We start from the raw sequence: 16,378 nt of genomic DNA on the forward strand, positions 1-16,378 counted from the left end.
CAGGTTATTAATAAATTCTTCCCAGTAATTTGTTACCACCAGTGATCAGTGATTCTCAAAGTGTGGGCTTAAGACCAGCAATATCAGCTTCACCTGGGAACTTGTTTCGGAAGCAGATTCTCACGCCACACTCCAGAACTTCTGAATCTGGTTTTAACAAGCCCTCCAGGTGACTCTAATGCAAACTTAAGTTTGAGAGCCACTGGTCTAGATCAGTGATTCCCAGTTAATGGGTAATGTGCCCCACGGAGGTCAGACTCTCAACCTGGGCTGCACATTACAATCACCTGGAGAATGTTTGCACCTCCCAAAGTACCCCAGGCCAATTAAATCAGGATTTCTAGGAATAGTGCTCACAGGTCAGTATTTTTTTAAAGTTTCTCGGTTGATTCCAGTATAGTCAAGGTTGAGAACCACTGCCCTATTGGCCTCACCTTCTGCCTGAAATCACTACTGTTTCTCATGGGAATTTATCAGATCTGTATCTTGAAATAATTTAAGTTTGAGAAGTACTGCTTTGGATGGTGATTCCCAAACCTAGCTGGTTGAGCATCAACATTTCCTGTGAAAAGCTTTCTGGATTCCTTTCAGACCCAGTCAACTGGAATTTCCAGGAAAAAATTCCTCAGCAAGGCTGGGGCATGTGTATTTACTGAATGTCTGGTATAAGGAGTTTTTGGTCCATCATTTGGGAACCACATCAAAAGGTGATTTAAAAGTTACCTTATTTGTGAGGTTGGCCTTAGTTATCTATCTTGTCCTTAATATCCTCACTTAATTTTTTTATTCATCCTTTCATGAAATATTCTTTGGGTGTCCATGTGTCAGACAGATACTTTTATACATGTAAGAGATACAAATAGGGTACTGTCCTTGAATTCAAGGAGCTTGGTGCCCATTAGAGGAAAATAGATCTATAAATAAATAAATGCATGGAAGCATTGTAAGTATTATGATAGAAGACAGAAACATGGGAATCATTCTTGATTTCTTCTGTCCTGTTAATTCTTCTGCCTAAATTTATCTCCAATCCAGGAACCTTTCTTAATCTTCACTGTTACCGCCTTAAATCCAAGCTGCTTTCTCTGCTTTCCACCTGGCTAACTCCTCAACCTTCAGATTTCAGCTCAGTGTCACTTCCTTGGGAGTTCATTCTTACATCCCTCTGCATTGTCTTTTGGGGCATTTGTCAATTGCAATTACATTTGTGTTTTTGTGATTAAAAAAAAAAGTGTCAGTCTACCCCACTGGACTGTGAGCTGTGGAAGGGCTGAGGCCAGGTCTCTCTTGCTTCTGGTGCTTATACCTCACACATTCTAGGGCTTATAAATTGTTGAATGAATAAGTAATTAAATAATGAGAAAAGAAGTTGTTACATTTTTGCTCATCACTCTAGAGAGTGCTGGACCCAAATAGTGCAAACAGAGGGAATTACAATGGTGCAATTTGCTTAAAATTTCAAAAGCACTAGATGACTATGAGTTACTAATAAAGGACCTAAAATGCCTTCTGGTCCCTAAAAAATTAAATTATGAGCAGTGTGAAAACAAAAACCTCACAACTACTATCTGATTACTAATTAATAACTAACTTAAATTAATGTACATGCAAGGCATTGAAAAGTTGCCAAAACATTTCCCCATCTTTTTCTTGTAGTTAGGAAAGACTCACAAAGAGTTAATAACTAACTCAAGTTGAAAACAGGAAAGAAAAAGGAAGAACTTTGAAAAATATTTTAAGCCCTCTGTTGAATTCACCTGTAGGCTTAATTTCAAAAGCATTGGTATAGAGATTTCAAATTACATTTTAATCAAGTAAAAAGTAATTTCAGCTTAATTTTTGAAATAATTTTGGTGTTTATTTGACGCAGTGCTACATGCTTGCTTTGTTCAAGAATTGTGCATTCAGAAGGCAAAAAGGAACTCAACCAAGACATTGTACTGTGATGAATTTTTCTCTTTCCATCTCCAATTTAAATGAAAAATGTCCCTACAGTTCTGTAATATTTTTAATCATTGGAGGCCTGTCCAGTATATTTACTTCCCATGAGAGAGCTTAAATAGTCAGTGATTTCATCAGCAAAGAGACAAAAAGGCACCAAGCAGTATATGTGCTGGACCAAAACAAACATTTCACTTAAAAGTAATGTGCCTTATTTGACCACTTAATGATATATGTAGCCTGACTTCTCCCATATTAAAAGGAGCCCATTTTACTTGTGTGATAGGTGCATGAAGGCTCTCGGATATATAGAACTTTTGGGGCCCTGGAGTCCGGGGGAAGATTGCACGGAGAGACCTTGCCCACTCCCTTAATTGCAGTCGTGAGAAAACCTGGAGAAAAGCTCGCCTCCTCCTTACAGTTCACCCCTTCCTGTTGGCACTTGAACGGAGATAGATAAAAAAATTCTGGCAGTGTACATGTCAAACTGTTAACAGTGGTTGCCCTTGGAGGGTGGGAATGAGGAAGGAAAGACATACATTTCTTTTGTTATTTATTGAAAAGGCCATTTATGATGAAAAAACAAGTTATAGTTTATAGTCATAGTGCTCAGCTTTTGGTTTTCTCAGCGTATTTAGCTTATGCAATTTACTGTATTCAACTTGATATTTTTTGATAAGACATTTTAATTTACTGAAAATTATTCATATTAATATTGCTTTTTCTGGTTTTCCTGGCTCCTCCCTTTGAGGTTAAGAAAATTGAAGCTCAGGTTCTACCTATTTCACACACCCTCTAAGGCAAAAGCTGGTTTCCAGTTCCACGTCCTCCTCTGGGTTTCAGTGTTTCCATAGTTTTTACCTGAGTGTTCCTCACTGATGCTTTTGTGAAGTTTTTGTGGTGTTTGTTTTTCTGTATTATGTAGGATTTTGGTTTTTTTCAGTAAGAGTGTTGGTCTAGGCACCTAGTCAGCTATTCTGCTGGGAATGAACCTCCCATCATTTTTGCAGCATAATGTACACTTTGTATATTACATAGTTTCTATCAGAGCTATGAAATGGTATCATAACCAATGGCACTTTTATGGCATTCACTAGACTAGCCCTCCCTTCACCAAATACTAACCTTAGAGTTTTAGCATGCGTTTTGTTTGATGAGTTTTTTTTGCAAAATGCAGATAAATACTTGATAGTTTTTCCTATGTTAAAATTAGGGTGGTATGAATCTGTGGTGTGGAACTGGGTGGGGCTGTGACTGCCCATCAAGTTATGTATTAGCACAAATTCAAATTGACTTTTTGAGTAGAATTTCAGCCCTCCTGCATGTGTGACTTTCCCTATCACACTTATTCAAGCTAAAGTTGGATGGTTTCACACATGTGTCCTTATTAGGTAACCTAATTTTCATAAGGCCCACCTCTCCTGTCCTCAGTGTAGCCTTATCCTTTAACTGGCTTAAAATACCAATAAAAACTGTTTTCTAGGAACTTGTCAGGAGGGTATAAATGAATCCTTGTTGCTTTTTATTATCCCTAAAAAATTCTAAAAGAAACCAATCTTTATGGTTTGTCTAAAGAGTAACCCATTCTACTGAAATAAAATCTAAATCCCAAATGAAGTCAGAGAGCTGATACCTGGATTAAATTGACTTTCCCATAGAAGGGACTGCTAAACTACCCTTTGGGGTGATGCCATTGACTCATGAGTAACAGCCCATGAAACAACATCTCTGTGTTTCCTTAAGAGATGTTGAGGATGCTCTTCATTACCTAAGCATAGGGTTTCTTCTCTGTGAACTCCCAAGGATGAATTCCCTTCTGAGATTTCCAAGAGCAATTTGGATGTAGACACTATGAATTCAGGGCCTGATCGTGTCTCCCTTTCTTCTTTGGCTGATGGAAAGCTTAGCGTCTCAAGGTCCTCCCTGTCAAGTATATACAACTTCGTGAATATATTTTTGTTTACCAGTCTCATTGCAGGTTTGAATTTACTTTACTATCCTTACTTTTCATTTAAATTATATATTTTTGCCATATTAAATGCATATTTTAAAACCATTTTGAATATTTTTTGGAACAAAGTGGGTATATACAAAATCATTTGATTATTGTTTCAAATAATGCAAATCAGTGAATAACCATGTTTCAGGAATGAAATTACACAATTACATATTTACTTTTGGTTATTCAAAATCTGGAACATTAGATTTCAGTACAATTTCTGTCTCTAGACCCAAAGGAACAAATATGCATAGACAGTGGAGACCACTATTATGATTTCTGAGAGAGACTGCAGCCTGTTCCCTCATTTGTTTGGACAGGAAAATTTTCAAAAGTAAAATCACTCTCTTTAAATATTGTGTAGATTTCAGTAATCTGATAAATGAGCTATTTATTCATTGTCTCTCTGGTACCCAACAGTGGATTATCCATAGCAACAATCCTTTTCAAACTTAATGAGACCGACTCTGTATTTATTAGGGAAATAATACCACCAGGTTAAACAAACTGACTGTTGGTTCTGTGTATTTACTCTCTTTCAAAGAGATCTGCTAAACCTTCAGTGTGTTCCATGTCGTAGATCATTAGGGAAGCTGAATTGGATATGACTCTATGATTCTGAATATGCCATTTTTGTGGTGTGTTTAGAGTCAAATAATAAAGATGATGAGCAAATAAAGCTTTAGACATAAAGTACTATTTTGTGCATTGAAAATAGGGCCAAATTCTTCTCCGTACAGTAGAAATCAGAGATATATTATGATAACTATTACCACTCCCAGTCTATAGAGGATAAATAGAATACTTAATACTGGCCCAGGAAAACATATTTCAGTTTTTCTTTATGCTAGAAATTACATTGACGTGGACTCTATAAGAAAGGTCGTGCCTCAGAAAAAAGGTAGTTTCAGAATTGCAGAGATTTTCATAAGAGAACAGATTCTTTTTAAAGACTTTGAATTGCTGTTGAAATGTAAATTAAACCTGCAATCTTTTCATGTCAGTTGTTGAGAAATGAAGTAGTATTTAAAAACACAAAATGTTAGAGTTCATGTAATCCAATATCCTTATTTTATAGCCATGAATGCTTTTAGAAATTGCTAAAAAACTCTAGTGTCTCTCATCTCAAATGTCCTTGTACTATATAAAAAAACAAACTAAATGTGTTAAGCTTCCATCCTACAGAGTATGCTAATGGGAATATAATAAACTTTTGCAAGGGTAGATTGAGTAATAATTCCATTTGGTTTTTGTCTTTTTATATACAGTAGAAAAGAGCACATTTTTTTCCTTATTAGATTTTTAAATGTACATTAGTAGTGGGGCTCTGCATTTATGTATTGATTGAACCTGTTTTGATGAAATCTGCTATGTTAAATATCTATTTTTTCTTAGATAAAATTTTTTGTAGTTTTAATATTTAAATTATTTCTTTTTCTTTATGTTCACAGATTCTGGAACTTTTCAAAACCTGACCCTCTTCTTGAAACAGTGGAACATCATACAGAATTTACTTGTGGTTTAGATTTAAGTCTTCAGAGTCCTACTCAGGTAATGGATCAATCTCCGCATGTTTTTTCTACCCATACAGTTTACAAATAGCTCTACGTGTGGCATGTGTGGCTTTTATGAACAAGAGTTTTGCCTTTAGGGCAGGGCAAAGTACATTTACTTAGTAAACCTGATCTTTTTTGCTGTATAAACTTGAGCATTTGAAATACTAGGGAAGAAGAGGTATCCAGAAACTTGGCATACCTCTCTCCTTTTGAGAGATTGACTTGTCTGAGAGGAAAAGGAAACTTCCCCAAAAGTATTGTGCTTAACATTGTAGACCTCTTCCAATGGGTAACAAGAGAAGAATGGAATGAGGAAGGATTGTCCCCAGTGGTTGGTGGGAGTCAAGAGTGTGTGGTCCTGGATTCAGCTGTCCTGCTAAGCATTTGAGATGATGGGCAGGTCATTTCCCTGTCAGGACTGTCACCCTCATCTCCACACCCCACGTTGGAAGAGAGGCTTTACGTGAAGAACAAAGTAGAGGAGAGTGGCAACTGTTTTAATTACTAAAGTTCATATTTCCGCCCTTTTTTTCTCTTGAGAACTTCAGAGTCAATATTTTAGATTTTAAATATTCTTCAAGTTTTTTAAAAAAGCAGTTTCAGTTTTGACAATTGTAAACTCAGGTCAGAAACACTGGACTATGTTGAGTGATAAGATGCTTTATAATACAGACTATGTGAAAACAACATATCAATGGAACAAAGTAATACGTGAAAATTCTACAATATGACTAAGAAGTTACGCGTTTATGATAAATTTTAAAAGTTAGACAAAAAGCAAATTACATTTCTCAATACTGTATTCTTAAGTTTAAGTGAATACATGGGTTTCTTTTTTTTTTTTAATTTATTTATTTATTTTTGCTGTGTTGGGTCTTCGTTTCTGTGTGTGGGCTTTCTCTAGTTGTGGCAAGTGGGGGCCACTCCTCATCGCGGTGCGCGGCCCTCTCACTATCACGACCTCTCTTGTTGCGGAGCACAGGCTCCAGACGCGCAGGCTCAGTAATTGTGGCTCATGGGGCTAGTTGCTCCGCGGCATGTGGGATCTTCCCAGACCAGGGCTCGAACCCGTGTCCCCTGCATTGGCAGGCAGATTCTCAACCACTGCGCCACCAGGGAAGCCCATGGGTTTCTTTTTATTTTAGGAGTTCAAGACAATTCTGAGTTTAAAATGTTTTCATTAGACATTAGAATATTCTCATTAACATTAGAATAATTGTTTGAAAATGACTTAACAGCATCTAAGAGGAGAACAAATTGAAATAGTGAGGGGTGAAATGGCATTATCTTTAATGTGTATACAATGTGCTTTAAATGTACTAGTTCTTTTTCTGAGAAAAACATTTATTATAGATGATTTTTTAATAAAATAATTATACCTGTTTGCTAGCCCAGTTTAAAAAAGTTGTAACGTACCTATTGAAATATGGCAATACCCAAAAAATGACCCTAAATAGATATCTTCCTTCTCGTATATTTCTATTAACCCATCTCTATGATCCCCAGACTGTGGCCTGAGGCAACACATGTGCCTCCGTGACACATGGCAGTTCCTCACCCAGGTCTTGGAGACAGCCAAATGTCGAATTAGTGTTTTCACTTTCTTCAGATAAGTACGTCGAAGTGTAATTACTGGATCATATAGTAGTTCTATTTTTAATTTTCTGAGGAATCTCCAATATTTTTTTCCATAGTGGCTACACCAATTTGCATTCCCACCAACAGTGTATAAAGGTTCCCTTTTCTCCACATCCTCACTAACGCTTATAATTATTATTTGGCTGCATTGGGTCTTCGTTGCTGTGGCCGGGCTTTCTCCAGTTGTGGTGAACGGGGGCTGCACTTTGTTGCGGTGCATGGGCTTCTCTTTGCAGTGGCTTCTCTTGTTGCAGAGCACGGCTCTAGGCGCACAGGCTTCAGTATTGCGGCACGCAGACCCTAGAGCATGCAGGCTTCAGTAGTTGTGCCACATGGGCTCAGTAGTCGTGACCCGTGGGCTCTAGAGTACAAGCTCAATAGTTGTGGCGCACGGGCTTAGTTGCTCCGTGGCATGTGGAATCTTCCCTGACCAGAGATCGAACCCGAGTACCCTGCATTGGCAGGCGGATTCTTAACCACTGTACCACCAGGGAAGTCCTAGAGTTAATTTTTGTGTATGATGTAAGATAGTGGTCCAGTTGCATTCTTTTGCACGTGGCTGTCCAGTAATTTGTGTTTTTAAAGATCATTCTGGCTGTTGTGGAAAAATAGACCATAGGTATGATTGGAAGCGGGGAGGTCATATTGGAGTATCTTGGAGTAATCAGGGAAAAGACAATGGTGACTTAAAATCTAAGAGATGTAGAGATGGAAAGATTCAGAATAAATTGCTGGATGTTTCGTGTGGTTCAACTTAATAGTTTGGAGATAGTGATTGTAGGATTTGCTGCTGGATTGGAAATAGGCTATGAGCAAAACAGAAGAACCAATTTGGATTTGGATCTGGAAAACAAGGTGAGATAGGGGAAGAGGAAGGAACTTCAAATAGGAACAATCAAGAGTTGTGTTTCAGATGTCTTCTGTTAGACATTCAAATGGAGATAGGCAGTTTGATAGAGGCTGTCCACCTCAGGGAAGAGTTTAGGGCTAGAGACACAAATATGGGAATTTTTAGCATATAAATGGCTTCAGAAGTTTGGGGGCAGAGTGAAATTATCTGGAGAGAATATGTGCAAGAAGAGGCTCAGAAAAAACTAGAAGCCTGAAAGAAGAGAATTCCAGCAAAGGGGATTGAGAAGGAATGACTAGTGAGGTAGAAGAAAAACTATAAAAGTATGGTATCTTTGAAGTTCAAAGAAAATAGTAGTTCAAGGAGGAGAAAATCACACATGCTGCTGGTGGGAATATAAAATGTTGCCATCACTTTGGAAAAGTTTGACAGTTTCTTAAAAAGTTAAATGTAAATTTACCATACACCTCAGCAATTACACTCTTAGATATATACTCAAAAGAAATGAAAATATATGTCCACATAAAGACTTGTATGTGAATGTTCGTAGCCAGAAAGTAGAAGTAATCCAAATGTCCATCAACTTGGTGAATGAATAAATGAAATGTGGTATACCAATGCTACAACATGGGTGAATCTCCAAAGTATTATGCTAAGTGAAAGAAGCCAGATACAAAAGACTACATATTGTATAATTTTGTTTATATAAAATGTCCAGAAAATGCAAATCTATAAAGATAGAAAGGAGATTAGTGGTTACTTGGGGAAGGAGCTAAGAATGGGAATTATCTGCAGATGAACACAAAGGGTCTTTAGGGCGTGATGGAAATGTTCTAAAACTGGATTGTGGTAATAGTTATACAGCTATGTAATGATACTAAAAAATCATTGAATTGTACACTTAAAATGGGTGAATTTTATGGTATTTAATTTATATTGGGTTGGCCAAAAAGTTCATTTGGGTTTTTCCATAAGATGTTTCTGAAATACCTGAATGAACTTTTTGGCCAGCCCAATACCTTGGTGAAGCTGTTTAAAAAAAGAGAGAATGGAAGAAGTTCTGATTTTTCCTAAGATGTAAAAAGATGAAAATCTTTTCACTGTAAAAATAAGAAAAAAGGCAGATAAACTATAAAATCAGAACTTTGTGAACCCATCAGAGAGCTGAGGTGGCAGGGAAAAAAGAAGCCTGAAATCCGAAGAGAGTCTGACCCCTTCCTCTAAGGAGAGATGGGACACTAGGACTATTTTACCTGTGACAAAGCACAGGAAGAAGACACAGCTGCTATACAAAAGGGATATAATGGAAAAAGTGAACAACATGTGTGAACAAATGAGGGATTTCAGCAGAGAGATGAAAATATAAGAAAGAGTCAAATGAAAATAGGAAAAAATTTAGAAGTACAGTACAAGGGATACAGTCCTTCAATATACTCATCAGTAAATTTAGAGATAGGTCACTAGAAACTACCCAAGCTGAAACAATAGGAGAAAACAAGAATGAGGGAAGTAAAAGAGAATAGAACATCCAGGAACTATGGGACAATGTCAGATTGGAGTCCAGAGGAAGGAGAGAATAGGGAAGAAGTATTTAAAGAAAATTTTCCAGGGAATTCCCTGGCGGTCCAGTGGTTAGGACTCAGTGATTTCACTACTGTGACCCAGGTTCAATCCCTGGTTGGGGAGGATCCTGCAAGCTGCATGTCATGGCCAAGAAAAAGAAAAAAGAAAAATTTCCAAAATAGTAGAAGTTGTCAAACCACAGATCCAAGAAGTCCAGAGAAACCCAAGCAGGATTTAAACAAAGAATCAAAACATCAAGGCATACCCATATTCAAACTGCTAAAAAACAAAGATAAGGAGAAAATTTTAAAGGCAGACAGAGGAAAAAAGAAACATATCCAGAAGACTAAAGATAAGAATTACAAGAGACTTCTTGTCATAAATCATATAGACCAGAAGATGATGAAATGTCTTTTTAAAGTACTGAATGAAAAAACTGTGAACCCATAATGCTATACCCAGTGAAAGTACCATTTGAATATAAAGAGAAAATAAGGAAATTTTCAGACAAAGGAAAGCTGAGAGCACATCTCTGCTGTAAGAAATGTTAAAGGAAATTCTGTGCAAAGAAATAAGCCCAGACCAAAACATGAAACTATGGAAAGAGAGAAAAGGAGGGAGGGAGGAAGGAAGGAAGGAAGGAAGGAAGGAAAGGAGGAAGGGAGGGAGGGAGGAAGGAAGGGAGGAGGGAAGGGAAGGGAGGAAGGAGAGAAAAGGAAGAAGAAGAAAGGAAGGGAAGGAAGGGAGGGAAAGAAGGAGAGAGAAAAAAAAAACTCTGGAAATGGCAAAAATGAAGTAAATATACAAGTCACTGTTTAAGTTAATTTTATCACTCTGAAAAATAATTAACTGCCTAAAGCAAAAGTAGTATTGTATTCAATACATTTGTGTACAATATATTGTAAGGTTTTTAATATATGCAAAAGTAAAATGTAGGACAATAATAGAACAAGGGAAGAGAGGCAGGAGTTAGAAGTATACTATTGTAAAGGCATTACTACATGTGAAGTGCTATAATACGATTTGAAGGTAGATTGTGATAAATTCAAGATGTATATTGTAAGCCCTATGGTAACCTCTAAGAATTTTTTTTTTTTTTTTTTTTTTTGTGGTACGCGGGCCTCTCACTGTTGTGGCCTCTCCCGTTGCGGAGCACAGGCTCCAGATGCGCAGACTCAGGGGCCATGGCTCATGGGCCCAGCCGCTCCGTGGCATGTGCGATCTTCCCGGACTGGTGCGTGAACCCATGTCCCCTGCATCGGCAGGTGGACTCTGAACCACTGCACCACCAGGGAAGCCCTCTAAGAAATTTTTTAAAAAGAGCTATCATTAATAAGCCAATGGTGGAAATGATTATTTTAAAAATCAATTACTTCAACATAATAAAAGCCACATAGAAAAATGACACTTAGCCAACATCATACTCATTGGTGAAAGACTGAAAGCGTTTTCTTTAAGATCAGGGATAAGACAAGGATGTTCACTTCTACCAGTTCTATTCAACATAATATTGGAAGTCCTAGCCAGAGCAATTAGTCAAGGAAAAGAAATAAAAGGCGTCTAAATTGGAAAGAAAGAAGTAAAATTATATCTGTTCTCAGATAACATGATCTTATATGTGGAAACCTTTGAATCCAACCATTTCAACAATTATATTAAATGTAAATGGTCTAAACACCAAAATTAAAAGACATTAAAAGTGATAGATATGTGAGGGTCTTTGAGAAGACTAGGTCAAGATTTAGTGACCTATCAGATTTAGGGTTTGAAGAAGAGGTTTTCTGACTCCAAGTTCTAGGATTTGGTTACTTTCTATATAACATTTTCAGTGATTAGTTTATCCTGTTCTTCTCCATTTTATTTATACTGTGTCTTGGACTTTAAACTTTCCTTTCAAACTAAGATCATGATCCCAACCAGTATGTTTTTTTAAAAAAACATATCTAACATTAACACATTTTAACCCAAACATTTATTTTTATTATTAATGTATAGTTTTACCAAGTAACATTAAACTCCTTTCTAGGGGAAGTAAGAATCAAGTTCTTAGTGCATCTCCCTATTTTTTTCTCACTTATTTTATCTCAGTTATCTATTTCTATATAACAAACTCCCCCACAACTTATTGGCTTAAACAACAATTTTCTTTGCTCACAGTTCTGTGAGTCAACAATTTGGGCTGAGCTCAGCCAAGCAGTTCCTCTCTTGGTGTCTCATGTGGCTCTGGTCATCTGGTGGCTTAACCAGGACTGGGTGGTCTAAGATGGCCTCACATAGATGTGTAGGTGTAGCACTGGTTGTCTTCTGATCCATGTGTCTCTAGATAAGTTCAGGTTTCTTCACCTAGCATTGTAGCTTTCCAGGAGGACGAGAGCAAAAGCTGCAAGGTGTCTTCAGGACTAGACTTTGAAGTCACATGGCATTCCTTCTGTGGCAAAGCAAGTTACAAGGCCAGCTCAGATTCAGAGAGTGACAGAGAGACTCCACGTCTTGTTGGGAGTAGCTGCAAAGAATTTGTAGCCATTTAAAATCTACCACATTAACCTTTTGTTGGTATAGTTGATAGTTTAAGTTATTTTTGACATATAATATTTATTCTCACAAATATGTATTCAAGTTTACTTGTTGCATGTTAATTTAATTTCACTCTTTGTTCATAGCTTATTCTCTTAGAAAGTATCTTTCTCTCACCTCTTAGAAAGTACCTTTCCATCTGCTTTCAAAAATGTGTCACCTCTGTGGTGATCTTAACAGCTGTGAGACTTTGCTGATGTTACTTTTGGGCTCCCATGTCTTAATATATTCCCTGTCTTAAAAGAGATTTTTCTTGTATTTATAATTTTATATTTTTCTTTTTAGCTTCTCCATTCTTAGAGATCTGAAAAATGAGATCCAAAGACATTCTTGTATTATAACCTTCTTTCTTTTTGACAGAGTGTAAGATCTTGTCTTTAAAGGTTTAAAACTTGACAAATAAGTGTCTGGGGTCATTCTTTAAGGGTAATTGCTGTGCCCTCTTGTTAACCAGGCTGAAATCATCTTTCACTTCAGAAAAATTTTCTTTGAATTTTTTCCCTCTGATCTGGCATTTTCTCTTTTCTTTCTTATCATTATCTCTACATTGGAAACCTTTTTTTCTGTTTTTAGGCTTATGATTCTAGACCTGTAATATGTCCATTTGTATAATTGGGATTTTCTGTATTAATGTATTTTTAGAATCCCTGACTTTGTGCTCTGCAGTATCAACTCTGCTCTTTTGAACGTTCATGGATATTTAGTTTAGTATTTATAAGCTGGGTACAGGTTTATATATCATTACACATTCCTTTTGGAATATAGTTATTTCTCTTTTAAATCCCCTTTAAAGTAGGCGTTATTAGTTCATTCCAAGACATCTCATCTATGTGTTTAATAAATTTATCTTTTTTCCCCATGATGAAATTGGAAAATTATGTTTAGAAGAAAGAAAAAAGATTACCCATGGTTTTGCCACTCTAGAAGCAATCTCAATTATACCATATTAACTTGTTTCTTTTCAGCCCTTTTTTAGGAATTTTTATTTGAAGTGTAACACCCATATTGGAAAAGGCACATATTTTAAGTGTGCAACTCAGTTAAGTTATCAAGAAGTAACTATACCTGAGTAACTACCATTTAGGTTAAGTATGGAACACACTACCAGCATCCCAAGAAGCCCACTCATGTTTCCTCCCAAATCTTATACCCCTTTCTCCTTCCCAAAGATAAGTACTCTCCTTTTCATTTTGTTTCAGTGTAAGATGCTTAGATTTGGTTCTGATTTAAACTAGTTCTGTAGGTGTAGTTTTTTGGGGTTTTTTTGTTTTGTTTTTTTTGTGGTACGTTGTGGCCTCTCCGGTTGTGGAGCACAGGCTCCGGACGCGCAGGCTCAGCGGCCATGGCTCACGGGCCCAGCCGCTCCGCGGCATGTGGGATCCTCCCAGACCGGGGCACGAACCCGCGTCTCCTGCATCGGCAGGCGGACTCTCAACCACTGCGCCACCAGGGAAGCCCATGAAGTCTTTTTGATTTTGTAACCCATTCTCCACAGTATCGTTTCTCAACCTTCTGCAGTATCATTAACACTCCGGACATTTGTCCTTACCTCCTATCTTATTGTTAAAATAGACAAGAATGAATATCTTCTTCCAGTTCTATCACCTCAAAATATTTATGTTCCATCTCTCTTTTTCCCCTTTCCATTAGGTTCCTAATTTTCTCATTGGCTTCTTCGTCCAGGTCAATAATCCACTGGTTTTTGTTTTGTTTTTAGACCATCAGTCAGTTCTTTTCTCTATTTTCAAAACTCACTTGATCCCACTGTCTTACCTCCCTACCAGTAAATTCAGTTTCTCATCTATTATTAGACATTAAGAATTAGTAGTTTACCTGTTGCTTTTAGTTTCTCAAAGTGAACACTCTCTTTTAAGCCCCTGCATCTGTCTTCCTTTCATCATTCAATTAAGCCCCAAAAGGTCACTAGTTAAAGCTCCTGAAAACCAAGTTAGCCTTTTCTCAGACTTTTTTTAGCTGTATAATGTTAATTTTTTTTAAAGAAAAATCTTCCCCTCCTATTGCTTTAATGCTAACCATGCTAAGCAGTTTTCCTTACCTGTTTGCTAAATATCTCCATCTCTTAGGCCAGTTTCTTCCTTACCATCCTTCCAAAAGCAGATATTCTCCAATATACAAGTCTTAGTCCTCTAACTTTTATGCATCTTCTTCTTGCAGTTGGCGTTTAATTATATGTTAGTGATCCTTGACCCGTTTATCCAATTGCCTTTACTGTGTGATCTCAATAGATGTTATTATATACTTATCCTTCAGTATTCCTAACATGGTCAATTGATTGCATGATGGGGCCAGACTAGAGACCTGGGAAAGCATCCTAGTTTTCTTGTTTCTCTTTGCATCCCTAAATTCAAATGGGCATCAAGCTTATGAATTTTTCCTCACCAATATCTCTGAAATATGGACCATACTATTCTAGCTCCACTGCCTTAGATAAGCATTTATTAGTATCTCTGCCATGGATGACTGCAGTAATCTCCTAACTGGTCTCTAAGCTCTTTCCATCATTCCACTGATTTCTCAGCACTGCTTATGGGGAGAGCTCTCCATAATGCAAGTGTGATTTTGTTAGTCCTTGACCTGAAATATATCAATGGCCCCATTAAAGGCAGCAACAAGATGAGGTTTGCCACCCTTATTACTGTTAATCAACATGGTTCTAAAAATTGTAGCCAATTAGTAATAGGAGAAAACAAAATGGAATATAAATATTTTTAAAAGGTAGAAAATTTTATCATTATTTGTACTTCATACTATTGTCAAATGTTATAATCCAAGAACATCAACTTTAAACCTATTAAAAATAATAAGTGTTCAATAAGGTCATTAAAGATATACAAAAATGAATACCATGTGGATACCAGTAATCATCAGTTAGAAAATAAAATGGCAAAAATTACTTTTACATGGCAAAAACTATGTGTGTGTATGTATGATACATAGAAGAATAAAAATTTTTAAATGTGCAGGACTTTAGATAAAGAAAATTATATACCTTCACTAAGGGACTTTTTAAAAAGACTAGAATAAATGAACAGACATATCATGTTCTTGCAACAGAACACGTTTTTTTTTCTTACGGCTGTCATTTTTTTAGGCCTTTTTCATCTTATAAAGATATTACGTTTGCCTCCTAACAGGCCTTTCTCTTTTTGGAACGCGTGGTCAGTCACTCCTGTGATTGCTCTTTAACTAGTCTGGCCATTAACTTTCTGCCATACTAGTTATATACCAGTTTTAATTTACAAATCAACATAGATAAATTGTCATCCTCATCATGTCCTCTCAGAAAACTTTCAAGAGGCAGCTTATTACCTCCATAGTAGAGTCTGAACTGTTAATCTTACTTTCAAGACTCAATATTATCTATGTTGCTTTCTAATTTTATTTCTCAACCATCCTATGTAATCTCCCTATTTCATACCAATTATATTTTAATATTTGTGATCTCCATGTGTTTGCCACTTTTTCCCTCACTGTCCTCCACTTCTGCCTGGGCAAAGTATTTCTGCCTTTCCAAGTCCTGGACAAGGTCTTCTATTCCTTCTCTCCTTCCTCTTTTTTTATTTCAGTACATATTCGAGTGCCAGCCATGTGTCAGGAGTTACATAGTGAATTTATGCAAACTCCCTGATATGTATGTACTAAATAAATGTTGAATGAATGAATGAATGAAAAGACCTTTTTTTAGTATATTAGTCAGCACTTTCCTTACTTTTACTTAAACTCCATACTGATTAACATAATAAACCACGTTCTTCTCTGTAGTCACTTCCTTCCGGAAGCTGGTTGAGTAAATAAGACGTATTTTCTTTAGCCTGTTATTTAATACATTGCAACATAATGTCTGGGCTGCTTTTTCAAAATTTAGAGTTGACTGTGATTTCTTTCATTCTCTTTACATCTCTCTGCTTATTTTTCTTGTTCATTTTTGCTAAAGAGGTCATATGTCATACAGATAATTATAGTAGTTTGAACAAGTTTCCCAAGGGCAAAAGCAATTGTCCACAAAATTGAGAGAAAGGAGTATAATGATAAATAGGAAATGGAAAACTTGTCAATAAAGTAAATCTCTTAATGGGTCTGTAGGGCTTCTTTGTTATATTAATAGCCATATTAAATCATTTGAAGTGTTACCTTATCAGTGGCATGTGTAAACATTTTAATAAAATGGAGAAAATTGATAAATTAAGGAATATAAATTCATTTTCTAAATTATACATGTATTTAAAGTCTGATATT

At 36.5% G+C, this 16,378-nt stretch overlaps 1 protein-coding gene across 2 annotated transcripts in view; it reads left to right on the top strand.

Moving 5' to 3' along the window:
• Positions 1-16,378, top strand: part of PEX7 (peroxisomal biogenesis factor 7) — a 90,212-nt gene that overhangs the window by 55,778 nt on the left and 18,056 nt on the right. For both annotated transcript variants that reach the window (XM_070043464.1, XM_030853366.3), the window contains one exon: positions 5,392-5,491. In XM_070043464.1, the coding sequence (XP_069899565.1) occupies positions 5,392-5,491 (100 nt within the window). The remainder of the gene's footprint in view (positions 1-5,391; positions 5,492-16,378) is intronic.

This window comes from Globicephala melas, chromosome 14 (genome assembly GCF_963455315.2).
Source record: "Globicephala melas chromosome 14, mGloMel1.2, whole genome shotgun sequence".
In the NCBI taxonomy this organism is placed as follows: domain Eukaryota; kingdom Metazoa; phylum Chordata; class Mammalia; order Artiodactyla; family Delphinidae; genus Globicephala; species Globicephala melas.